Source organism: Ostrea edulis, chromosome 4 (assembly GCF_947568905.1).
Source record: "Ostrea edulis chromosome 4, xbOstEdul1.1, whole genome shotgun sequence".
Classification (NCBI taxonomy): domain Eukaryota; kingdom Metazoa; phylum Mollusca; class Bivalvia; order Ostreida; family Ostreidae; genus Ostrea; species Ostrea edulis.
Window position 1 is genome coordinate 71,996,241 of NC_079167.1, and position 26,576 is coordinate 72,022,816.

A 26,576-nucleotide genomic window follows, 5' to 3' on the forward strand; every position below is an offset into this window, starting at 1 on the left:
GTTCATTTGTAAAATTAAGATTTGGTGTGATGTCGTAATGTGTTTAATAATCTAATTATTAATGCCTTTGTGCAATAAAAACTTAATCTATTGTAGATATTATGCAAACTGTTCACATGTTTTGGTGTCAAACATTTTTCTTATATAAAAGGAATATTCTGTAATCAGGAAGTTTAGATAAAGTATGAGGAAGAAGAAAGTTTAAATCTCAAGAACTTCACAAAAGTGAGGAATCAAATCGTAGACCCAGATAAATTTAATGAAATATCAGTTTCTAGGGACTCAACTATCGACTATCCAACAGAAAACTAAGAACATATTATTTAAAGTGTGTTGAATTAGTAAAGAGACCAGTTGGAATAGCCTAGTGGTGGAATGCTTGCTTCTCGACAGCAAGGTCTTAGGTTCAATCCTGATGTCATGTTAAACCCAAGATGTTTAACACAGGTAGTGGCTGTTTTCTTCACCAAGCCCCCAGCATTAGAAGTAAAAGTCACTGTGACAGTCTTTTGGATATGACCTTCAAAATGGAGGTCATGTGTTGGTATAGGCATTGGGACAAGAAAGAACCCTCATTGCTACGGCCGTATATGCCATGCATAGGTCAAAATTTGTGGCACTTCACCTACAGCTGGTGTCATCTCTGTATGAGTAAAAAATTCTTGAATTGGATGTAATGCAAACAAACTAAAGCGATGCAAACAACTAGATATACAAGTATTTATTGCACACATTTCTATATTGGCACTTCATCAAATGCAATAACATCATGTTACAAATTCAGCGTAGTTACAATTTCAATAAACAAAAAAAACAATACTGAACACTTGGCACAAATGCTGATATGGACGGAAAATGCATAGTACAAAGCTTTCTAAAACAATCGATCTCGCATTTACATTGCTACACTTCGGGGACTACTGGTGTCTAAATCTAGTTCTAAGGCTCCAACAACATCTAAATGCATGATTGATTTACAGTTCTAGAAGGCAGTGTGTGTCTCCTGGACATTAATGTATTTGTGGATTAGATATTGTCGTGCGGTATAAAACACGGAAATTGATCCCCAATGGAAACGCTGCGGTAATGGGTGGTTGACCATTTTTAGCTTTAATCATTAACAGATTACTGGACTTGGTGGTATCTGGAGTTATACTAGGGGTGAATCAATATATCGAAATGTACCGGTATACGTCTGTCCAGCGATATACGATATGGTGTTTCTACGATACGATATAATGTCGGGTTTAAAAACAGCCCTTTTAATAGTCAGGATCGAAGTTCATAATTTAAAAATGGCTTCTAACAGGAACACGATTCCTCAGACTTTAATACCCGCTTTTACATTGTGACATTGGAGATTCCTCAGACTTTCATTAATACCCGCTTTTACATTGTGACACATCGCAGATTCCTCAGACTTTAATCCTCGCTTTTACATTGTGACACATCGCAGATTTCTCATACTTTAATCCCCGCTTTTACATTGTGACACATCGGAAATTCCTCAGACTTTAATACTCGCTTTTACATTGTGACACATCAGAGATTCCTCAGACTTTAATACCCGCTTTTACATTGTGACATTGGAGATTCCTCAGACTTTCATTAATACCCGCTTTTACATTGTGACACATCGCAGATTCCTCAGACTTTAATTGTCATTGTTTGTTTTGTTATGAAATAAAAGATATTAAACTACTTCATTTTTTTTTATTTTGATATTTTACTTCAGAAAATGCTTAACTACATTGTAAATCCAATATATCGGATATCACATCAGAAAATATTGTATCATCATATCGGAAAATCTTGAGCAATACACACCCCTAGGTTATACATTTATTGTTGCGCTGTATCGGCATGTTTGTGGTATAATATAACAAGAGTACCGCAAACAGTACATAATACGCCCGTGAAAATGCTTACATAGGGTGTTTTTCTTAAGCCATAATTAGTAGAACTTTGCTTCAGGTAGTATCAGCCATCATAAGGCTGTGACATACTTTCTTTGCATTGTATGAGTGAAAGGTCTTAGCTTAAAACTGTGACAAGAGGTAGATAGACAAACCAAGAATTCTGTGTGTAAAATATTTCCCCAAATTTGACCAAGTTCAACAACCTTTAAATATTGAAAACATCAAAGAAAATTGAGAATTGTTGAGTATCAAAATCCTTGCACTATGCACATCTAGTTAGTTACAAAGACCCTAGCTTCTAAACTGTGAGAGGAGTTATAAGGACAATGTTGTCATGTGAGATTGCAGCTCTTTAAGTTTCCTGATCACTACTGACCTCTGTTTTCTATACATGTACAACTGTTGTTATTTTGTATGGCAGTTCCTGACTACTCTATGCAGCAAATCTGTGTGCTGTTAACATGTAATCTGTGTTCTGTTATGTTTGGCATAGAACATTTAATCCTTGGTCTGTAGAGTTGCTGATTGTTTCCCCCACCAATGGAAGAAGTTTCACTCATCAATCTCATATGTTTTCTCCATTCATTTGTTGTGTGGCTGTAAAGAAAATATTATATATGGAATTTACCACAGGTTTATTTCTCATCTTGGGATTAATGCATCTGCACAATAATTGAAAGCAAATTTTACTGAAAGAGTACTTGTAATTTTGAAATGCATCATTTCCTATAAAGGTAATCGATAATGAAGGGAGTAATATTGGAATAAGTTAGTATTAACATACGTCGGGTGGCCAGGAGTGTGTTGCCATGACTACATGACATGGACACCACAATGAAGGGATCCTCTCCCACAAAAGGAACTTTCCTGGGCTCTGTCGGGTCTTCTTCGGGTCGTCCTAGGCGACCCCGGGACTGGTTTCCAAAAGAATAAACTTCTCCTTCTGTGTGAAGGAAAAGGATGTGATGACTAATAAAGCAACACTTGATTCAATCATCGCGTTTACAGATCTTTCTGTGGAAATAAGTTGCCAGAAGTAACACTCATTTCTGTGGTTACTGGTTCATAGAATGATCCTGTTTTATCTGGTCTTGGGTTGTGAAGATAATTTAGTGACATACCCGTTACATGATATAGAAATTCTTCCCTAAGACGAGACTAAATCAACATGAACTTTTAAGTGCTATGATGATTATAACGATTGGTTAAATGCTTTAATTTCCCCTTACCATCTGCCACAACAACTGTAAAGGTGTCTCCACATGCTACCATGGCAACCTTCTGAGTCTGTGCGATGTTCACTTCCTGTGGTTGTCGACTGTTGCTAACCTGGTTACCGAGCTGTCCAAACTGGTTGTTACCAAATGTATAGCAGTGACCTTCAGCTTCAAGGGATAAAATGTTATTAAATAATTTACAAAAAATTTATTTTCTTTAAAGCTAGACTTTCCCTTTTGAAGCTATCCGGGTCATGTTTTTCCTATCTTTTTAATAATATGTGGACAATACTCGTAATTCTGCACATAAATAAAAAGGAACTGACAACAACAACAACCCCATTTAGTCACCTCTTATGACAAGCAAGGAGCACTGAGGGCCTATTCTTACCCAGATCCCCACAGGATGCATTCAATAAATGAAATAAACTGGACGTAAAACACAATGAAATACACTTATCACACAAACTTCAGCATAAATTAATAAAAACATATATAGTATATTACTACAGCAATGACAATCATCTTAAATCAGAAGAATAAACTGTCTAATTATAAAATCAGCTTTAAACATTGATGTAGATTTAATTATAGATTGTACATTTAAAACAACATGATTGTATAGATTGATACGATCATACATACTTAGTTGCTGAACTTGAGTTGCTATCATCTAGTCTCTCTAAAAATGAAAAATAAGCAAAGGCACCTGTTACTGCAGCAGTGTGGGAGGTTCCCATGGCAACACCTTTCACGAGAAGGTTTCCTATTGGGTGAGAAGCTGCCTGGACAAAGGTGTGGATTTCATCTATCAGCTTCATACAGGTTCCGTCTGTCGTGATGATGTCCAAAGCCAGCTTGTTGTACCTGAAGTTTAATATCAAATCTTACCGAATCAAGTCTGACTTATTTACTGGATTCAAATGTGAATTCCTCTCAGATTCACTTTGCATATCTATCCTAAGATTAATTTTGCAGAAGAATCTAGAGGAGTTTGGTTGATGATGAGATATACCTGTTGCTACCACAGCACAAAAGTTTGTTATCCAGGGTCAGAATCACAGAACAGTCCACACCACAGTGTACAGACGATGGACGGAGAGGCTCCGGGATCGAGACAGGGCGGGGAGAAGAGTATGACTCCTGATCACCCAAACCAAGCCGACCTGTAACATAATATGTACATGCATTCTATCATCCATTAATTGCTGTGTAAAATAATTTTTTTGTTATTTCCATGATTAAGGATATATATGACTTAGTCCCCCACATACAGAAGACGGGGGTTCCATCGTAAAGAAAAGTTCTTCCATCGTAAAGAAAAGTTCTCCTGCAGAGCCTGAGACGTCTCCATATGAGTGAAATATTCTCGAGAGGGACGTTAAACAATATTCAATCAATCAATCCAGAGCCTGAATCGCTCACGTGGCTTAAATATTGAAATTTTCATTGCTCTAGAACGTAACGACACTTCTGCAGGACCAGAAGGAATTATGTTTGTACCTAGCATGGTGACTGGGAGTGCACTGATTTCGGAGAAATTGTTAATTTTGTCTCAGCCAATCAAACACTATGGCAGCCATATTGAAATCTGATTGATTCCAAAAACAGCAACATTTCTGTCAGATCACTATGGGAACATTTGTATAAGTTTGGTATTGGGGGATTCTGGAGAAGTTTTGAATGCTGATATTGGATAATGGACACCTACCAATGGCAATACACTGCCCTTTGGCCAATAAAAAAAAATTTCATCATGAAATCAGCCTCTAAGATGCAAATTTCTTCTCAAACCACAATTTACCATTGTCTCCTCTTCCCCAGGAAAACACTTCATGCTCATTGGTCACTGCCAGAACGTGTGATGCACCACATGACACTTGAATAACTTCATAACCCAGTAAATCTTCCACTATTTTTGCCTGCAAGTTCAAGTTAGATAATGATCTTGAGGTATTCGTATTCTTATATGCAGAAATGAAATGAGGAATAAGATTCAGTATTGATGTGTTTATATAGACTGCTGTCATTAGATTCAGTATTGATGTGTTTATATAGACTGTCATAATTAGATTCAGTATTGATGTGTTTATATAGACTGTTGTCATTAGATTCAGTATTGATGTGTTTATATAGACTGTTGTCATTAGATTCAGTATTGATGTCATTAGATTCAGTATTGATGTGTTTATATAGACTGTTGTCATTAGATTCAGTATTGACGTATTTATATAGACTGTTGTCATTAGATTCAGTATTGATGTATTTATATAGACTGTCATAATTAGATTCAGTATTGATGTGTTTATATAGACTGTTGTCATTAGATTCAGTATTGATGTGTTTATATAGACTGTTGTCATTAGATTCAGTATTGATGTCATTAGATTCAGTATTGATGTGTTTATATAGACTGTTGTCATTAGATTCAGTATTGATGTGTTTATATAGACTGTTGTCATTAGATTCAGTATTGATGTGTTTATATAGACTGACGTAATTAGATTCAGTATTGATGTGTTTATATAGACTGACGTAATGAGATTCAGTATTAATGTGTTTATATAGACTGTTGACATTAGATTCAGTATTGATGTGTTTATATAGACTGTTGTCATTAGATTCAGTATTGATGTGTTTATATAGACTGACGTCATTAGATTCAGTATTGATGTGTTTATATAGACTGACGTAATGAGATTCAGTATTGCTGTGTTTATATAGACTGACGTAATTAGATTCAGTATTGATGTGTTTATATAGACTGTTGTCATTAGATTCAGTATTGATGTGTTTATATAGACTGCTGTCATTAGATTCAGTATTGATGTGTTTATATAGACTGATGTCATTAGATTCAGTATTGATGTGTTTATATAGACTGATGTCATTAGATTCAGTATTGATGTATTTATATAGACTGTCATAATTAGATTCAGTATTGATGTGTTTATATAGACTGTTGTCATTAGATTCAGTATTGATGTGTTTATATAGACTGCTGTCATTAGATTCAGTATTGATGTGTTTATATAGACTGATGTCATTAGATTCAGTATTGATGTGTTTATATAGACTGATGTCATTAGATTCAGTATTGATGTGTTTATATAGACTGATGTCATTAGATTCAGTATTGATGTGTTTATATAGACTGTTGTCATTACATTCAGTATTGATGTGTTTATATAGACTGTTGTCATTAGATTCAGTATTGATGTGTTTATATAGAATGATGTCATTAGATTCAGTATTGATGTGTTTATATAGACTGTCATAATTAGACTCAGTATTGATGTGTTTATATAGACTGACAAAATGAGATTCAGTATTGATGTGTTTATATAGACTGATGTCATTAGATTCAGTATTGATGTGTTTATATAGACTGTTGTCATTAGATTCAGTATTGATGTGTTTATATAGACTGTTGTCATTAGATTCAGTATTGATGTGTTTATATAGACTGACGTCATTAGATTCAGTATTGATGTGTTTATATAGACTGTCATAATTAGATTCAGTATTGATGTGTTTATATAGACTGTCATAATTAGATTCAGTATTGATGTGTTTATATAGACTGTTGTCATTAGATTCAGTATTGATGTGTTTATATAGACTGTTGTCATTAGATTCAGTATTGATGTGTTTATATAGACTGATGTCATTAGATTCAGTATTGATGTATTTATATAGACTGTCATAATTAGATTCAGTATTGATGTGTTTATATAGACTGTTGTCATTAGATTCAGTATTGATGTGTTTATATAGACTGCTGTCATTAGATTCAGTATTGATGTGTTTATATAGTCTGACGTAATTAGATTCAGTATTGATGTGTTTATATAGACTGACGTAATTAGATTCAGTATTGATGTGTTTATATAGACTGATGTCATTAGATTCAGTATTGATGTGTTTATATAGACTGTTGTCATTAGATTCAGTATTGATGTGTTTATATAGAATGATGTCATTAGATTCAGTATTGATGTGTTTATATAGAATGATGTCATTAGATTCAGTATTGATGCGTTTATATAGACTGTTGTCATTAGATTCAGTATTGATGTGTTTATATAGACTGATGTCATTAGATTCAGTATTGATGTGTTTATATAGACTGTTGTCATTAGATTCAGTATTGATGTGTTTATATAGAATGATGTCATTAGATTCAGTATTGATGTGTTTATATAGAATGTTGTCATTAGATTCAGTATTGATGTGTTTATATAGACTGATGTCATTAGATTCAGTATTGATGTGTTTATATAGACTGACGTCATTAGATTCAGTATTGATGTGTTTATACAGACTGACGTAATGAGATTCAGTATTGATGTGTTTATATAGACTGCTGTCATTAGATTCAGTATTGATGTGTTTATATAGTCTGACGTAATTAGATTCAGTATTGATGTGTTTATATAGACTGATGTCATTAGATTCAGTATTGATGTGTTTATATAGACTGTTGTCATTAGATTCAGTATTGATGTGTTTATATAGACTGTTGTCATTAGATTCAGTATTGATGTGTTTATATAGAATGATGTCATTAGATTCAGTATTGATGTGTTTATATAGACTGTTGTCATTAGATTCAGTGTTGATGTGTTTATATAGAATGATGTCATTAGATTCAGTATTGATGTGTTTATATAGACTGATGTCATTAGATTCAGTATTGATGTGTTTATATAGACTGACGTACTTAAATTCAGTATTGATGTGTTTATATAGTCTGACGTAATTACATGTAGATTCAGTATTGTTCAGTATTGAAATGTTTATATAGACTGACCTGTGCGACATCATTATAGTTGCCATGTCCCAAACAGCCATACACTCCACTGCCAAAGGTCATTAAGATTCCTCGATCTGAAAAAAAGAAAAGGAGTTGGAGATTTTATCGTATTTGGCTGTCAATAAACTAGAAATCTGACAAGTCAGAAAGGGCCCCATGATAAATCTGATAATGAAAGTGGATATTCTTCTTCCTAATCCAAGTATTTTGTATAAAATTTATTAAAATATTCCCCTGGAAACTTATGTTATTGCGTGTCATAAAAAGTGCCAATAGATGGACAGACACAGTGAATATTACAGGAATCCGAGCAATACTTTAAAATTCTATGAAAATCTTCTCAAGTAATTTCAAGTTATTGCATGCCAAAGAAAGTGCTAGTATCTTATTAATCTCAAAAAATTAACTTTGTAAAGACAAGGTCTATAAATCTGAAAATTAAAAAGGGTCGTCTTCCTCTGTCTAATTCAAGTATTATGTATAAAATCTATGATACATATTCTCAAGTAAATTTAAGTTATCGCATGCCATAGAATGTGCTGACGGACGGACAGAGTGGTTACTATATAGGGTACCTGCTGACAGACAGACAGAGTGATTACTATATAGGGTACCTGCTGACAGACAGAGTGATTACTATATAGGGTACCTGCTGACGGACGGACAGAGTGGTTACTATATAGGGTACCTGCTGACGGACGGACAGAGTGGTTACTATATAGGGTACCTGCTGACGGACGGACAGAGTGGTTACTATATAGGGTACCTGCTGACGGACGGACAGACGGACAGAGTGGTTACTATATAGGGTACCTGCTGACGGACGGACAGAGTGATTACTATATAGGGTACCTGCTGACGGACGGACAGAGTGGTTACTATATAGGGTACCTGCTGACGGACGGACAGAGTGATTACTATATAGGGTACCTGCTGACGGACGGACAGAGTGGTTACTATATAGGGTACCTGTTGACGGACGAACAGAGTGGTTACTATATAAGGTACCCGCCATGTGTCGAGGCACTAATTAGGTTATCTTATAAGAGAAATGGATGCACACTCCCGTAAAGTTGTTAATTAAATCATCACATTATCGAAATATTGTTTACAGTAAAAGCAACTACAATTGAAACCAGGAACAAAAAATATCTAATAACTGTCATCATAATCATTTACCAAACTTTCCAACCTGATCTCCTATCTTAGATGTCAAATCTAATTTGTCAAAAATATGGGACAATCACATTAATGAGGAAATACATGTTAAGTGTGATGCTGTGTGTTTTACCTGTCAGACAAGCTGTGAAAAGGTCACCACAAGCCACATGTTGAATATTGACCCCTGACTGACCCTCCAGATATCTGGGGACATAGGTGGGAGTGTGGCTCTCCGTGGCCCCCGGGATCAGAGTGTCTGTTCCCACCGTGGAGGACTGAGAGTAAAAAACAATTTTCATACATTTCCTTATGATACACAGGAAATTATTCTTATCAATTCACAGATAGCATCTGCTGAGGCATCTTCACAAGTCGCTCCTCGTGAAGACAACATTTCTCCATCTCGATCTAGCAAACCATTTCCATTTGCATCTTCACAAGTCAAAGGTTATTGATTCGTTACCTCACACTAACAAGTCAGGGATTATTGATTCGTTACCTCACACTAACAAGTCAAAGGTTATTGATTCATTACCTCACACTAACAAGTCAAGGGTTATTGATTCATTACCTCACACTAACAAGTCAAAGGTTATTGATTCATTACCTCACACTAACAAGTCAAGGGTTATTGATTCATTACCTCACACTAACAAGTCAAGGGTTATTGATTCGTTACCTCACACTAACCCTTAACATCAGTGACTATAAAAAAGTTGAGCTTGTTCTGATTGTTTCCACAAGAGTGGGAACCAATGAGAATGCGGTTTTATTCATAACAGTGCAAAGCGCGAGATTGAAATAAAAACATGTGTATTGATACCTACAGTTATGGCTATTTCAATCGTTTAAGCAATATTGTCTTAAGCAAAAAGGTTTCCAAACTTGATCCACTATCAATAAATGTAATTAGTGGTGTAAATATTACAGTTGCACAAGTTTATCAATACAGTAGGATGAGATTGCGTCAATTGTATCCATGTACACCAGCACAGTGATTTCATTGGATGTTTTATTTACAGTGGATTGCGTAACGGTCTAATGGGCCCAATTTTTATATAGCGACTGATGTTAAGGGTTAGTGCGAGGTAACAAATCAATAACCCTTGACTTGTGAAGATGAGGAATTTTCATTCTCTAAGATTGTCAGTCTGTGAGAGATTGTCAGTCTGTGTGAGATTGTGAGTGTGAGATTGTCAGTCTGTGAGAGATTGTCAGTCTGTGTCATTCATGAGAGCATATGTATAGTCATAGATAAATTATTTCTGTTGAATTTCCTAAAAAGTAAATATCATGCAAGTATTCATCTGATTTTTAGGATATCAAATTTTACATACATTTACAACGAAGATAAAAGATACTAAATTTGAAATGGCACAATGTAATGCATTTTGAATACCTCCCACACGAACAGTCGACCATTCTTGGTGACGGCAGCTTTCTGGGTGCGACCAGTCGACACTTGAGTAACCTGGGTATCGCTGCTTGGAAGGGGGAGCTTTATCGGAGAAGACACACCAATGCCCCAAAAAAACACCGAGCTCAAGGCTGGGGGCTTGGCTGAGAGAGCATCTAAAATACATACACAATAAAAACATTGAACTAAAGGCCGGGGGCTTGGCTGAGAGAGCATCTAAACTAGATACACAATAAAAAAAAATTGGCTTCTCTAGCTTACACTTTGAGAGGCTTTATTTCTTCAATCTGTCAGATTACATAATTTTAGCGAACATTCATTTTGTTAATCACTAGGAATTCTCAGAAAATGACCCATAAGTATAGCTTACTTCTTGTGAGGACAACATCTGAATTTGTACAAATAAAGTTCTCACCAAATACAAAATGACATAACAGTACATATTATTTTAAAAGAAAGAATCTCGGTACCTGATCTCCACCAACATAAAATGAAATATGAGAATGTCCATTCTGATCTTGAAGTATTTTATATGCTGTTGAATGCTTTCAAAAACTTTTTAGTTATTTACATTAAAAGTATCCGAATTTAATGAAAAAATTCTTTTAGTGCATTTCTGAACTCTAACCTCGTGGTGTCATGATGCCCCGAGTGGATAGTCGATTTCTGGCAGCCGTGGAGTGAGGGATCGGACGACTAACTCTGCAACAGAAAACGGAAGACAGATTTATTTACTGATCTAGTTCATCCTAGTGACTATACCTCTACAAGAGTAAACAGAAAACAGACTTTAAGATTTGATATGGAGTTCATCTTTCGTTATTTATAAGAATAAAGCCCTATCAGACTAAATTCATTGAGCTAGATCATGTATAAATCAATTAATTTCTTTCACTGCTTATCGTATATACAAATTCAAAATGTTATGTAGACTCAATAGCAAAAATGAAACACAAGAAAGTTAAACAACATATAAAATATGAATTGCTAACATATCATAAAGTACTTAAGAAATGTAACACTCATAACTCGAATTATATAGACATTATATTAGGAATTTCGGATAAACTTTAATAAAATTAAATCAATGTGTGAGACATTATCAGTATTGTAACATACTTTTAATTAATATACATATATTTCTTACTGTTCATATGTCTGTATTTATTTGTAATCGATATGTTTACGTACAACATGTATTTAATTATGTAAATGTAGTTTTACGTATGATATAAATCCACCTCTACAGGGAGAAAATGGTCTCCCGGCTAGGCTGCCCTAGGGTCATCTCTGGACTCTAGTTTGTGTGTGTGTGGACCCTGAGGCAGCATGAGTGGTATTATGTTTTAAGAAAAATCCCTAGCTTTATTATATTTAACATTATGGCATTGTTGTAATCTACTAACTCATTGTTACATTGATCATCATACAATATGAATACTGTATAACCTATATATTTAAATGTCAACTATGACAATATTACTCTGACATGCAATGAAATTTATGTATTCAATGAATGTACATCTAAATTAGTTAATATGTACCCTGCGTGGTACTTTAGTAAAAACTTTGTTATATATTGAGGGAGCTTAGTCAGGGCCCCATCCCTGGCAGCTGCCCTATTATATTAGTTAGTTATTTTAAAATTGTTATAGAGTAGGCTCTGGGAAATAAATGAATATATATATATAACAAGAGGCCCGAGGGCCTAGAATCGCTCTTCTGATAAATTGTACAACCCCACCATTTCTATTCTTAGCCTCTTAGTATTCTAAATCTTTAGTTAAATCCTAAGAATTCAAAAAAAGTAGGTCAATGTGACCTACTTTTTGGTTTACACATTTTGAGAACCCAAGAAATATCAACTGACAAAGTTTGATGATTTTAAGCCAATTAGTATCTGAATATTGAAATATAGCTGTCAAATTCCAATCGTAGATCATGGTGACCTACTTTTTGGTCAGCGAACTCCGAACATGCAAGACCCATCAACTGACAAAGTTTGATGACTGTAGGTCAAATAGTATCTGAAATATATAAATATAGCCCTCAAATTCCAAAAGTAGGTCAAGGTGACCTACTTTTGGTCGACACACTCCGTTGACTCAAGATGCATCAACTGTCAAAGTTTGATGATTGTAGGGCAATTAGTGACTGAAATATATAAATATAACTGTCAAATGCCAAAAGTAGGTCACAGTGACCTACTTTTTGGTCGATACACTCCGAAGACTCAAGATGCATCAACTGACAAAGTTTGATGATTGTAGGTCAAATAGTGTCTGAAATATAGTAATTTAGCTGTCAAATACCAAAAGTAGGTCACGGTGACCTACTTTTTGGTCAACACAAACCGAAGACTGAAGACGCATCAACTGACAAAGTTTGATGATCCTAGGTTTTACAGTGCCCAAAATATGCATCTAAAATTGAAAATGTGAAATTTGAATATCTGCAAAATTCAAAAAGTAGGTCACTGTGACCTACTTTTTTATAAATATGTTTCAAGGCCTCAAGATGCATCAACTTACAAGATTTGATGATTCTAAACTTCTCGGTATTTGAAATAACAACTTAAAATATATCTATAAATGATAAGCCATAAAATTCAGAAAGTAGGTCACGGTGACCTGTTTTTCAGTTGACGCATTTCAAGGTCCCATGATCCACCAACTGACAAGTTTTGATGATCATAGGCTTCAAAGTGTCCAAGATATGCATCAAAATTAATTTTAAAATAAATACCTGCAAAATTCAAAAAGTAGGTCACCGTGACCTACTTTTGAGACAACTTGACACAAGGTCCTAAGATGCATCAACTGTCAAAATTTGATGATCCTAGTCCTTATAATGACTAAAATATCTAAGATTTAAGGAATTTAAAAATTTTTTTAATTTAGGTCAACTTTGAAGTGACCTTGAGACCACGCCCTTTGCCCCAGGGTAATGCCTTGAACAATTTTTAATCTACAACATATCCTCATCCTTATGTGTAAGTTTGGTGATAATCTGCCCTGTGGTTCTTGAGAAGAAGATTTTTTAGCAACCACTACTTTTGTTTGTATTTTCCTGATTATATCCCCTTGTTAAAGGGTCACATCCCTCTATTTAGTATGTATGAAAGCCCTTGGGCCAATGATACCCTGTAACAAATTTGAAAAGAATTGGCCAAGGGGTTCTTGAGTTATAGCCCTTTTTCTAAAAAGTTTACGCACACCGCACACCACACAAATGGCCATAGCATTAGCTCTTTGAGCCTTTGGCTCAGAAGAGCTAAAAATCACTAAAGGGTAGCTAGATATACACAGATCAAAGAATTGCTGTGAAAATAGCATGCAGTACGCTAATAAGACAATCACGTGGCAAAATCAGTTCAAAGACTATCACAGACATAATGTTCCCATCTTATTTGAACTTGATATCTACTCGAACTTATGTACTTGCCTGTTCATCTATTTGTGACTGAATTAAATGCGAGTGACATTTTGCCCAGATGCAGGTGTGTAACATGTCTTATCTAAGCCTTGTTCAGACAAAACGAATGTTTCATGTCTTTCTCGTTTAAACCTGGCTCAGACAAAAAGAATTTAAACCTGGCTCAGACAAAATGAATTTAAACCTAGCTCAGAAAAAATTAATTTAAACCTGCCTTAAAACCTGGTTCAGACAAAACGAATGTCTCATGTCTTGTTTAAACTTAGTTCAGAAAAAAAAAACAGTTAAAGATACCCACCTTGTACAGGGTATTCTCCCTAAGTCCGTGTGAAGGGTCATTAAGGCATTAATTACAATGGGCTGGGCCATAATCTGATTGATGTTTGGTCTCTTGTTTGGATCCAAGTGAAGCATGCCCAGGATCAAAGCCCGTAACTCCTCGCTGTAATTTGCAGAGATTGGAGAAAATGTTCCCCGCATAATCTTCAGGATAAGTGCTGGCAAGTTCTGTAACACAGCAGAGGTTCTTTCATTCATTTGTCAATTCAATGTATCCCAGTGAACTCAAAATAATAGACATCAGTCTTTCCACATCTGCTTCATACTTGGATATTTCATTAAACATAGATGTTATCAGCAAATTAACAACTCAATTTTATAACAAGCATGATGACTTCAGCATCTCCATCATCAAATTCCCATATTTATGTAGCAGTATTCCATTATCTTCACTTTTTCATGAGTGTAAATATGTTGACTCAAAGCTGAAAGTCACTGAACAAACCCTCATAGAAAAATCATAAGTCTCCCCAGCAAGTACAAGTTAATATATACATGTTTTTAAGTCTCCCCAGCGAGTACAAGTTATATACATGTTTTTAAATGCTGCCTTGGAGCTCACTGAACCATATTTGATGCTGTATTACTCAGGCACGAATTCCTTTGATGCTGTTTACTCAGGCACGAATTCCTTTGATGCTGCTTCATTGTTATTTTAAGTTCTGAGATCTCAGGTTTATGCTGCTTACTGTTGACTCTATTAACATTGTACCGTGTTTCATACATAATGACTTACCAGTCCACTGCTTTATAGGTACATTCTAGACTGTCTAACTCGTACAGCACACAGCACAGAAATTACTTACCACTGCTTCAAAGGCTCGTTTAAGACTCGCTAACTCATACAGCACAGAAATTACTTACTGCTGCTTCAAAGGCTCGTTTAAGACTCGCTAACTCATACAGCACACAACCCAGGGCCCATATGTCACTCTTCTGGTTGTAGCTTCAATCGTTAAGGTACTACATACACAATGCATGACTTAAACAACAAACTACACAAACAACACATGATACACACAACACATGATTTAAACAACACACAATATGCACAACACAATATAAACAACACCATCATCGCTAGCCATGTTTAACAAGTCCAAGAGTACCTACCCTATCTCATACCGTAGCTGTATGATCAGCAAAACTCTTAATTTTTAGCTGGGTTGTATAAACGTGCAAATGGCTTATAGAATGGTGAATGGCAGGTGGGCGTCCCTGTAATAGGGTACCTATTTTATGTAATCAACTCCTCTCACACCTCCAACTTGACATTCCTCAAACTTTGTACAGTTGTTATGGACACACTGAAGATGTGTATGTGGGTTTTTTAAAAGTGATCATACATTTTTCGAAAAATTTACATGTATTTGAACTTTGTAATTTTTTCAGCATGTCTGGAATAGACAGTACCTATTATTTGTAATCAACTCCTCTTACAGCATTTATTTGACATCCTTCAGACCTTGTACAGTTGTAATGGAAGCATTAAAGATGTGCATATGTCTTTTGGGAAGTGGTTGGATATTCTTTGAAATATTTAAATGTACATGCTGTAGTTGAACTTGGTAATTTTTTAGCATGGTACCTACTTTGTGTAACCAACTCCTCTCACAGCTTTTACTTGACATTTTCAGACCTTGTACATTATAGATGTTATAAAAACATTGAAGATATACATGTGACATTTTTAAAAGTGCTTGTTTTTTTTTTTTAATTCTGCATTTAATATGTCACTTTTCAAGTAATTTTTGTACTGCTGTCTCCCTGATAGATAACATATTTCAAAGCAACCTGGCCATTCTGTTCTTGAATAAATTTTCGTGAATATTTATGAAATGACACAATCATTTCTTGATAACAGATTTCAATATTTTGATGGCTGAATCCACAGGTAATGTGTAGCATTTGTTTACAATAATAACACACAAAAAAGCTTACAAACCTCACTCTTTTAGAAGCAAGTCAAATATATAGCTATACATTAAATGAAGTCTGTCTTAATGAAAAAGGCTATGCTTGCAAATTCTGAATCAATAGACTTATTTCAATTGGTTGTATCAGTTTTCTCCTATCAGCAATCCTCAGATCCTTCCTCTATGAGCCACACGATGATCTCCGAGGTTTTTTTTTTTTATCTGTAACAGGAAGGGAGAAAATGCAACGGACCAGACCAGGATTCTAACCCAGGCCCCTGAATCTCTAGTCAGGTCCTCTACCAACTGAGCTATCTGGCCACCGGCGATCGAACCCGGCTGACCACTACATATCCAAAAAAAATAAGAGCTTCCTGATTGATTGATTGATACATAGATATTCATAAAGTCAAGGGTTTTCTTAATCATACAACTATGGCTATGACAAAGTGGGAACGGATACAATAAGCGTGGTTTGCGACAATGACACAACACATGACACACACGATACGCTTCATATATAAGGGAGACTACTCTCTGACTGCAGTACACATGGACTTATTCATTTCGTAAAAAGTGTAATATTAAGGATACGGTTTTCCTTCACACAACTCTGGAGAGATGTAACAAGGTGTTCCAACCACCTGCAAGGAGATGAGTAAAAAAGGATTCATACATCAAAAGCACTCCAAAACATCTCTACACAAGCTTATAATCTCAATAAAAAATATATCCGCATTGAACTTATCTAATGATATGTATCAGACTGGTGGTTTTATTTGACAGTATGAATAGGTGCATACATGTAATGCATGTTCAGGCCAGCACTCACAGTATAAGCTTTACTTTTGCTGCTGAGAACTTTCGAAATTCCAAAATCTCCTATTTTCACCACTTCTCTCTTTTTGTCCAAAAGAATATTCTGTGTCTTTAAGTCCCTGTGTAAAATCTGTTTGGAATGGACATGTTGAATGGAGAGAAGCATCTGAGCGAGGAACTTCAGAATCTCCTAAAATGGATTTAAATACAACATTGAATACAGACCATTAGTCACAACAAGAGTTTAACAGCACAGATTAGTCACAACAAGAGTTTTAACAACACAGATTTTGACACCGATTTTGTTTTTCTACCTCTTCTTCCATCAAAATTCCATTTCTTGACTGCAGATAATCCATCACTGTACCACCTTGATAAACAAACATATAAAGATATTCTGTATTATATAGTCAGACAATTTTGCAGGGTAATAATAAGAATTTTCGAATGAAAATTGAAGGGAATTATAGAGTTGTGAAATAACCTTGAGCATACTCCATAACAATCATTAGAGCTTTGTCTTCAAGAAAGTTCTCGTAATACTGGATAATGTTAGGGTGGGATAACATAGACAAGACCTTGACCTCATTCAAGGCCGCCTGTCGCTCCTCTTTTGTCATCTGTTCCACGGGGATCTGTTTAATGATGACATGCTTCTTGTCAGCCAATCTCTGACAAAGGTGCACAGTTCTAAAGTACAAGCAATATAATGGTAACTTATGCTAATAAAATCTTTAGATTTGAAACATTTTTATCAATTCATTGGAGCTATGTTTGTCTAGTAAAAGATTGATCACGAGTTACATATTAAAAGACACATATCCAAAGTACAAAACTCGTGCCAGCTCTCATCTGCAAGTATGAATCATAGCTTTCAGTGCCAAAATTTCAGATCAGAAAAGCTTGCAAGATGCACTCCCAATTAGAAATCAGATGAATATTACGTCAAAAAGTCACCATGGCAAAATAATTTTCAAATTTCCTTTTTTGTTTTGGCCATTTTCTGTGATACATCAGGATTTAAATTAAATCTATTTCATTTATTTTATGACAGCAAGGGTTTTTGATAAGGAAAAATGTGTCAACTTTCTTATCAAAATAGATTTATGAAAATAGAATGTATTGAATCTTTGTTGTGCTGGTTTTTTTCTTGGGGGGTGGGGTGTTAGGACTGAAGCTGGATTTCAAGTTTATAAAGCTATTCCATCATATGCATTAAGCCTATTCTCTTAATAGAGAAGTGAACAGGCATAGCCTACATCCATGAACATACATGGTTCTTGAAATCTGTATTTGTTTTCAGCGATTTTTTAAGATCCATTTTAGGTCAGAATATCGACCCTTTCCCTCCAAAATATACCAAATTTTTGCCAATTTAACTTGCACTTTTACCAATAATAAAAACTGGCGAAAAACGTATTTATTAAAAAATAAGTTCAATGTGAATAGTTTATGTACGATATGACAAAGACACATCAATTCTAGATGATTCAGAAAGAATAGTCGAAAATTTTAAGAGCTTAAAGAAAATCAATTTGTGTTTGATTTCTTGTTTCATATGATATATTTAGCATATTTACAATAATGACTAGGTTTTCCCAATTTGATCAAAATGTTGACAATTTTTCCCAATTCGAAAGTCACAGGACCCTTTAATTTGAAAAATGTTGAAAAATCACTGGTTTTTAAAAAAGATTATTCTTCTTAATGTCAATAAAAAAACATATCTGAATAAAAATAAAATGTCAAAAAGATTCCCTTGAAGCAAAATGCGTATTTACTTGTTTTTCCAAATTTTCTGACTTCAGATAAAATAGATAAATAAATAAATAAATTATTATTCACATATAACCACTGCCGATCATGGTGATTTTTTTCCACCACTACATATAATTCAAGGCCGGGACTAGTAACATGTGAAGATGACTTAACAGCGAGTAAGTTTTGATTTCCTTGTGACAGATACATGTTGGCTATTAACGTTAAAGTTGTGGAAATAACTTACAAATCAATCTGTTTAGTAAATATCCAGACATATACATATTTGAGATGAAACTTTAATCGAAGTGTAACCCGTCACCGATCCCGGCATTTACACGTTTTTCAGATTCAAAACATAAAGGTTTGCGAAGAGAAGTGAATGTAGGCTATGCCTGTCTACTTCTCTAAAGGGAACAGTATTAGGTATTAGGCCTATAGTGCTATGCTTGGTCCATCATGTTAACATTGATAAAAGAGGAGATATTTCCTTATGGATCCTATAGACAACACAAGAAACATTGTTGGCTCACGACTGCAAACAAAAATCAAACAAATTGTAAGATTTTACCCATAAGCTCCCCTGCCGACCACTCGAATTTTTTCATACTTTTCCATGATCAGATTTTGTTTATGACAATTCAATGTCAATTGGAAGTTTATGTATAATCATGTGTTTACCTTTCATAAAGCGTTTAAATGACTAGTATGACAGTCGGAATTCCTCTAGAATTTACAAGAATCGAAGGGGTGGGTGTAAATGTAGTTCGGGACATATGTCCGTGCCGGACGATGTCTGATATTGATGTTCGCCGATCAATCATTATACGTTAGTTCAGTCTGATTAAAATCAGACCCCATACTCATTATCATATCGACGATATGATAATTAGTATAATGGGGTCTGATTTAATCAGACTGACGTTAATTTTTCCTCAAATATCTTGTTTTAAGACGATCACAAAGAATCTTCATTGTGATTTGGTGTATGGAAATTACCTAATTATTTAATAAATGGCTTTTTTACTCTTCAATCAAAGTTGAAACACAACATTCTTGGATGAAGGGGATTCAAGTTTGTTCAAATGAAGGGGCATCTTCCCTTCAGAGGAAGATAATCACGAAAAGGCAAAACTAGGACGAAAAATTTAAAATGTTTTCAAGAACCGCAAGGCCAGAAAAGTTTAAATTTACACGAAAACTTCCTGATATAGTGTAGATTAAAGTTTGTTAAAATTATGGCCCTCGAGTGTAGGGTGGGGCCACAACAGGGGATCAGAGTTTTACATGCGAATATATAAGGGGCATCTTTTAAAATCTTCTCTTCAGGAACCAATGGGCCAGAAAAGTTGAAAGCTTCATGACATCGAGTAGATTTAAAAGTTTGTTCAAATCACGATTCACGGAGTAGGGTGGGCCACAATATGGAGATTAACTTGAAGCTTTACATGTGCTAATATATAGGTCAAATTTTAATTATATATCTTGAACTATATAAAATAGAGGTTTCATATTTTGTATATGCATTCCGTCTTTACAGCAAGATTGATTGCATCTTGTATAACGTCCCTCTTGAGAATTTTTCACTCATTTATATGGCCCAGTTTTTATTGGTGGAAGAGAGATTTAATCCAGATACAATGTACCTGGAAAGAGACCACCGACCTTCCGAAAGTAAACTGGGAAACTCTCACTTTAAATTGATGAGAGCAATAATTGAATAGATATGCGTATCAAATCAATATTTGCTTGCAGTGATTGATTTGATGCGCGCATCAATAACTGAAGATATCTCCAACTATTTGAGTCTAAGTTAAAGTAGTGCTCCATAAAGAATTCCATTGCAAAATCATAAATAATTAAAGAAATCTCTAATCAAAATAGATCATCAAATCATTTATACCAAGCTCCAAATTAATTTTTTGTGAGCAATAATTCCACCATATTGATGCAAGCAATAATTATGATTAAAACACGTGTACGCATAAATTGATGTGTGTATCAACTGAATTGGTAAAAACAATAATTGATTTGATGCATGCAATAATGTATTTGAGTTTACGTTAATTTCGTTCTCCATAATTAGTCCTTTATATGTTGCCTACTGATTGAATTGATTGCACAGTACTGGTTTCAACAATAATAATATTCAGAGGCGGATCCAGCGATTTGGAAAGGGGGAGGAGTCCAGAAAGATCTAGAAGCTGCACTAGATCATATCCAATGAATCCGGCAATAAAACTCAATACCTGTACCATTCAGTTCTAATTAATCTTTTATTCATCAATTAACAAAGACTTTTTGAACATGTTCCATGGGTAAAATTAAACAATTTGCATAATATCACGTCAATATCTATTTAAACATCAGAGTGAAGATGCACCAAAGCAAATCCTGCCAATCTGATGTAGGCAGAAAATAAAATCTGGAATATCATTTCATGAATGCAAACTTTGCAAGAGTCAAAAGGTACAGCTATTTAAAGAGACCCATTGTCCACATTGCTCACCCAAGTCAAATTGGCCCATATTTCAAGATTTTCCTTACATATCCGCATGTAAAACTTTGATCCCTATTGTGAGCCCAACCTACCCCCCACCCTCCCCCGTAAAACTTTGATCCCCTATTGTGCCCCCCCCCTACCCCCCAGGGGGGTGATAGTAACAAACTTGAATCTGCACTATGTCAGGAAGCTTTTATGCAAATGTAAACTTCTCTGGCCCAATGGTTCTTTAGATTTTCCTTATATATTTAGAACTTTGATCCCCTATAGTGGCCCAACCCTACCCCCAGGGACCATGATTTTACGAATTTTAATCTGTACTATGTCAGGAAGTTTTCATGTACATTTGTACTTTACTGGCCCAGTGGATCTTGAAAAAGAATTGTCCTGATATATTTGCATGTAAATATTTTATCCCCCCCCCTCCCTTCGGCTCAGGTGAGCTAACAACCACTGGGCAGAAATAAAAATATATTATACATATAGTAGTGAACGTTTATTTCAAAAATTGGCACAATTACATTAAAGTAGATCTATATGAATATTTCATCTTATATATCAAAAACTACATAGATGTCCCAGAGAAAGGGGGGGGGGGGGGGGGTCCAACCCCAGGACCCCCCCCCCCCTTCCTTTCCGGATCCGCATATGAATCATATAGAATAAAATTAGATGCTAGATCCACATCCTATATACATGTACGTACAACAGAAACTTGCTCTAATAGTGTAGCTGTAGTGAGCAGACGTAAAACCTATTTTCAACATACAAAACTTAAAGACAAGCACTGAACATATTATAACTGATCATTTTTCAGACATTGACTCCTGAAATATAATTATTCATAGTTTATTTACAGTTGAAACAAAACCCCAACAATTCCTCATTATAAAATGTGCACAAATTGATGACATCAATATGGAAGATAGATTAATTTTCAATTTCTGATGAAATCATTTTCTGATCCAAGATGTAGAATTTGATCCATGACTTCCAGGGACCATGACTGTTCAGCATTTTTTACGTGGGCCAGACTCTGAAGTTTTACAGCATTCACCACAGGGACGTCTCCACTTCTGGTCACAGATCCAATGACCATAAGATACTGTCCTGAAATATTAAAACATGACATATTAAACAGTTCTCCAATCTTTACTTTAGAGTGGAGATAAATACCCCATGGGTAATTTATTCTACTTTCTTAATTTGAGCTTGTGTGAAAAGCAAAGGGCTAACAGATTACAATTTACTTTTTTAAATGTTTTAAAAGGAACCAACAACATGTAGTTTTTAATAATGTGATGACAAAACTGAAAAGTTGATTACATAACATAAAGTAGATATTGTATATTCTTAAGGACAAAAAACAATGTATAGCCTTAACATGTTTATAACATGTTACAAATCATTTTAAATCACTAGATCACATGGAAAAACATTTAATTTAGCAACATCAAGGACATGTACTTGGCAAGGGGTGAATCCAAAACATTTTCAAAGGGCCAAAGTGAGGATGTGTGTGTTGCAAAAGTTTGTACCTTTTCTACCTAAAAACAACAGGCCCACAGTCCTTATCTGTCACCTGAGTATTAGTTAAAAGTATCACTAGTTCCGAAGGCGAAGAAATCTAGAAAAAATTTCCTGTTCTGAATATTTAAACTAAATTCGAATGTATTATTCAGCAACAGAATAAAACAAATGTGTTCATTAAAAATGCCCCATAATGTGCCTATACTGATGAAAGACTTTAAATAGTATAAAAATGTACATGTAACATTAACACGATATGGCTAATTTGGACCCATCCTAGAGTCAAAACCCTGGGGTTGCGAAATTCACAATTTTTGGTACATCCTTTCAGAGTTCTTGAAATTTCTTTTGAAGTGTCGGACATTTGGTCTGACACTGTTAAAAATAGTGTCAGCCCAAACAAAATTTTGTCAGTCCAGATAAATATGCATCGCTTTTGAGATTTTCATAAATTTTATTTAAAATCAACTACATGTGTAATTGTATTCAATCTCCATCTCAGCCATAAGTTTATAAATTATCTTTTCATACCCTTTCTCATCTTCCTCACACTCTGAATGTTCCTCACTTTCACTATCAGTCACTTTCTTCCTCTATTTCTCTCTCACCCTCCACTTCTCTCTCATCCTTCATTTTTCTCTCTATACTGTATATTCCTCTCAACTTCTTTCTCATCTTCCTCTGCAATCGTTGTAACTACTTTTTCTCTCACTTTTGCCCAGGTGTAGCTGGTCTTTCGTCAGATTCGACTTTAAGCAGATTGTGTCACCAAGCAGTAGGTAAAACTGCTGCAAACAAAAGCCATTGTCTCCCAGATTGCCAGGCGGAGATACAATCGGTTTATCTTCTCCTCGTTGTTCCTCACAACTGATTCCTCACGTTTACGTTTCAATGTGTTGCCAGATTTAGCATCGTTTTGAAAATTTATGGGCCACAGCCGCCATTTTCCCCGGTAAAAAACGGATCTTATATCGGCCATCAGGACCGACAATTAAGTAACTTGTGTCGGACATTTACTACTTTTATCGGATAATCCGACATTACTGACACTTTTCAAGAACTCTGTCCTTTTTAGTTGCAGATCTGTAGCTCTCTGGGAAAATATTTGTGGACAGACCAAAATACATACCTGCAGCTACATCCTTTTCTGCTTTACTTAAATATAAGCATTTAGTCTTTATACTGATCGAAGTTTTTCAAACGATAAATCATCCCATAGGCCCCAGAGTCCTGAACTTTAAAATCCATGTCGCCTATGTCCCAAACAATAAAATTGCATGTTTATTACTGTAAAGCACAGGTGCTTGTTACTTAGACTTCACCATATAGCATGGCTTATAGTGCAATTGATTCCCACCTGTATTTAGGGACAGTGAAATGAAATGTATACCTGTATTTAGGGACGGTGAAATGAAAGGTATACCTGTATTTAGGAACAATGAAATTAAAGGTATACCTGTATTTAGGGACTGTGAAATGAAAGGTATACCTGTATTTAGGGACAGTGAAAATTCAGAAACAAAAGGTATACCTGTATTTAGGGATGGTGAAATGATCCGAAAAGTATACCTGTGTTTAGGGATGGTAAAATGAAAGGTATACCTGTATTTAGGGATGGTGAAATGATCCGAAAGGTATACATGCCTGTATTTAGGGACGGTGAAAATTCAGAAATGAAAGGTATACCTGTATTTAGGGACGGTGAAATGAAAGGTATATTGTTGAATCCGGTCACTTTCACATTCCCAGTACTGTCATCAAGGATCAGGAAGCCTTCTTCTTTATTTATCTATTCGTTAAGAATAACAAGTAATCATTCTACACACTTATATAGTTATGATCACATATATATATATATACACATGTATATGTGCTTATAAGGTTTAAACATATGAATAGTGAATACACATCCAAGTAACCTTATACATATGTAAACAGTTGATTATTCACATATGTGTATTCATATGATATGTTAACACACAAGCACCTGTCTATGAAGTAAACGCACCTCGCTGACAAGGCCTTGGATCCACACCACTGTAACGCTGAATTCTACTCCGTTACACGTCACTTTCCACTCTTTGTGTTTCTTCTTGATCTTGCCCTTCTTGCTCTCTTCGATTTCTGAAGATCGCAGACGAATACTCTTAGATATATCTCGTGCAAACACTTTTCTTGCAGGAAAGTCAAGAAGAGATGTCATGTCAGAAAAGATATGTCAAGTTTCCCGCCATTCATGAATGTAGGCGCCATTCATCGGTAGGGGTAAACTTAGTACTTACTGATCTACGATACAGAGTTGTCGTTCCTCCCGCTCTATCTCCATGCCCAGTGATTTTGTTCAATTTAGACTGTATGTGAACGATTTTAAATGAGTTTTGGGGTAAATATAATACCTACGAGTTCTCATAACATAGCTTAAATTAGTTTTGTTTATGCACGTACCGACGGTATAAAAAATTCTTTTGCGAATTTAAGGTAGCTCACTACACTAAAGCACAAGATGGCGATTTAATTGTTTTGTGAAATTATTTGTATCGATAGATGTATTTGTCTATCATCGTAGCTCAGTGGTTAAAGCATTGGGCTGGTAAAGAGAGAGAGAGAGAAACAACAACATTGGGCTGGTAAACCGCAGATCTCGAGTTCAAATCCCAGTCTTTTGTTCATATGTGTTGAAATAATTTTTTTGAAAATAATGATTTTATCCAAATTTGTATATTTTTTGCCATTTTGGCATATATACTTATTGTATATCATCATATCTTTTATAATTAAATCAATTTATACTGATTTGAGAAACTATTTCTGGGTGTAGTGAGCCACCTTAATGCGTAACTTTCGCGTTATATAACGCAAAGCTTTCTCTGTATTTGGGGATAATGTGGTGACTCTTTTCTTCTATGGTTCAACATGGTTATTTTGAAGACCTGTATTTTAAGAACTCTGTCGGTGATGTGTGTGTGTGGGGGGGGGGGGGGGGGGGGGGGGGGGTAGGTATATGCAGTAATGCTTCATTTTTAATTTGTATAGAATTATGTCTTCGTTATATTGTGTTTCATATACAGCGTGACAATTCTAAACTTTTTATATACTTGTGGATTAATGCAGCTACGGTAATGGAGACATGTACACATGGAATCAAAGTAATGCGTTTATATATTTCATTTGTCGGTATAATGGTCAGTATGGTCAGAATAGACAATTCCCACCTGTGTATGCTCACAGACTTCTTCGAGGAAAAGTGTTTTAAAACATGATAACGGTGAAAGGCGTGTCAATTAAGGAAAATATAGGCGTAATTATGCGAAGGGAGAGAGAGAGAGAAGAAGAAAAAACCAATTCACAATGTTTTTAGCATCGTCGGATACCCACGGCTGATCTCGTCTTCTATTGATGAGTAGAAGACGACATCAGCCGTGGGTATCCGATGATGCGTTTTTTTGGTACCCATAATGGAATATTGTTCAAATCAAATATGGTGGTCTGGACCTCGCACCCGCGTGTGTATTGGCACCTTTCAATATAAATTTTGCTTCTGTGCAGACGCAGTAGGGGTTTGCTCCTGTCATATTTTGTAGAACTTTGTAGGACTCCAAAGTGCGATGGGACTCCAAAGTGCGATGGTCTTAATTGTACAAAGTGTCGCCAGAGAGGTTGAACATCCACGGTGTCATTTTAAACACTTAGTAGTAAACAAATTAGGACGTCAAAAACGACTAAATGTATGGATTGTAAGAGTTCGT

General features: G+C 35.2%; 2 protein-coding genes across 4 annotated transcripts; both read right to left on the reverse strand.

Moving 5' to 3' along the window:
- Positions 1 to 704: 704 nt before the first annotated feature.
- LOC125671254 (serine/threonine-protein kinase Nek8-like) lies at positions 705 to 19,440 on the reverse strand. 2 transcript variants are annotated; one of them, XM_048906816.2, is made up of 17 exons: positions 19,369 to 19,440; positions 17,524 to 17,729; positions 17,354 to 17,409; positions 17,053 to 17,229; positions 16,815 to 16,864; positions 15,169 to 15,250; positions 14,264 to 14,472; positions 11,159 to 11,232; positions 10,513 to 10,685; positions 9,244 to 9,388; positions 7,950 to 8,026; positions 4,941 to 5,058; positions 4,152 to 4,302; positions 3,846 to 4,003; positions 3,149 to 3,304; positions 2,704 to 2,862; positions 705 to 2,516 (listed from the first exon to the last, which is right to left on the reverse strand). In XM_048906816.2, exons 1-17 carry the CDS (start codon positions 19,413 to 19,415, stop codon positions 2,485 to 2,487), a joined length of 2,070 nt encoding a protein of 689 aa, XP_048762773.1. In that variant the 5' UTR covers positions 19,416 to 19,440; the 3' UTR covers positions 705 to 2,484. The 2 variants fall into 2 exon arrangements, with proteins under 2 accessions (XP_048762773.1, XP_048762774.1); XM_048906817.2 differs by having other exon boundaries at positions 17,624 to 17,729; positions 19,369 to 19,393.
- A 2,341-nt stretch (positions 19,441 to 21,781) lies between these two features.
- Positions 21,782 to 25,102, reverse strand: LOC125671257 (recQ-mediated genome instability protein 2-like). Of its 2 annotated transcripts, none has more exons than XM_048906822.2 (3): positions 24,839 to 25,102; positions 24,517 to 24,619; positions 21,782 to 22,410 (listed from the first exon to the last, which is right to left on the reverse strand). In XM_048906822.2, the coding sequence occupies exons 1-3, from the start codon at positions 25,031 to 25,033 to the stop codon at positions 22,238 to 22,240; spliced, it is 471 nt and encodes a 156-aa protein (XP_048762779.1). In that variant the 5' UTR covers positions 25,034 to 25,102; the 3' UTR covers positions 21,782 to 22,237. The 2 variants fall into 2 exon arrangements, with proteins under 2 accessions (XP_048762779.1, XP_048762778.1); XM_048906821.2 differs by having other exon boundaries at positions 24,818 to 25,089.
- Positions 25,103 to 26,576: the final 1,474 nt, after the last annotated feature.

Bases quoted from the DNA above. Each gene is read 5' to 3' on its own strand.
- LOC125671254 (XM_048906816.2), bottom strand. From the start codon at position 19,415: ATGGAAAAGTATGAAAAAATTCGAGTGGTCGGCAGGGGAGCTTATGG. The intron at 17,410-17,523 runs GTTATTTCACAA...TTGTTTATCAAG, and splicing joins TGTTATGGAGTATGCTCAAG to GTGGTACAGTGATGGATTAT. The intron at 16,865-17,052 runs GTGAGTGCTGGC...ATCTCCTTGCAG, and splicing joins GCAAAAGTAAAGCTTATACT to GTGGTTGGAACACCTTGTTA.
- LOC125671257 (XM_048906821.2), bottom strand. From the start codon at position 25,033: ATGACATCTCTTCTTGACTTTCCTGCAAGAAAAGTGTTTGCACGAGAT. The intron at 24,620-24,817 runs GTGCTTGTGTGT...CTTAACGAATAG, and splicing joins TGCGTTTACTTCATAGACAG to ATAAATAAAGAAGAAGGCTT. The intron at 22,411-24,516 runs GTATACCTTTCA...TTAATATTTCAG, and splicing joins TTCACCGTCCCTAAATACAG to GACAGTATCTTATGGTCATT.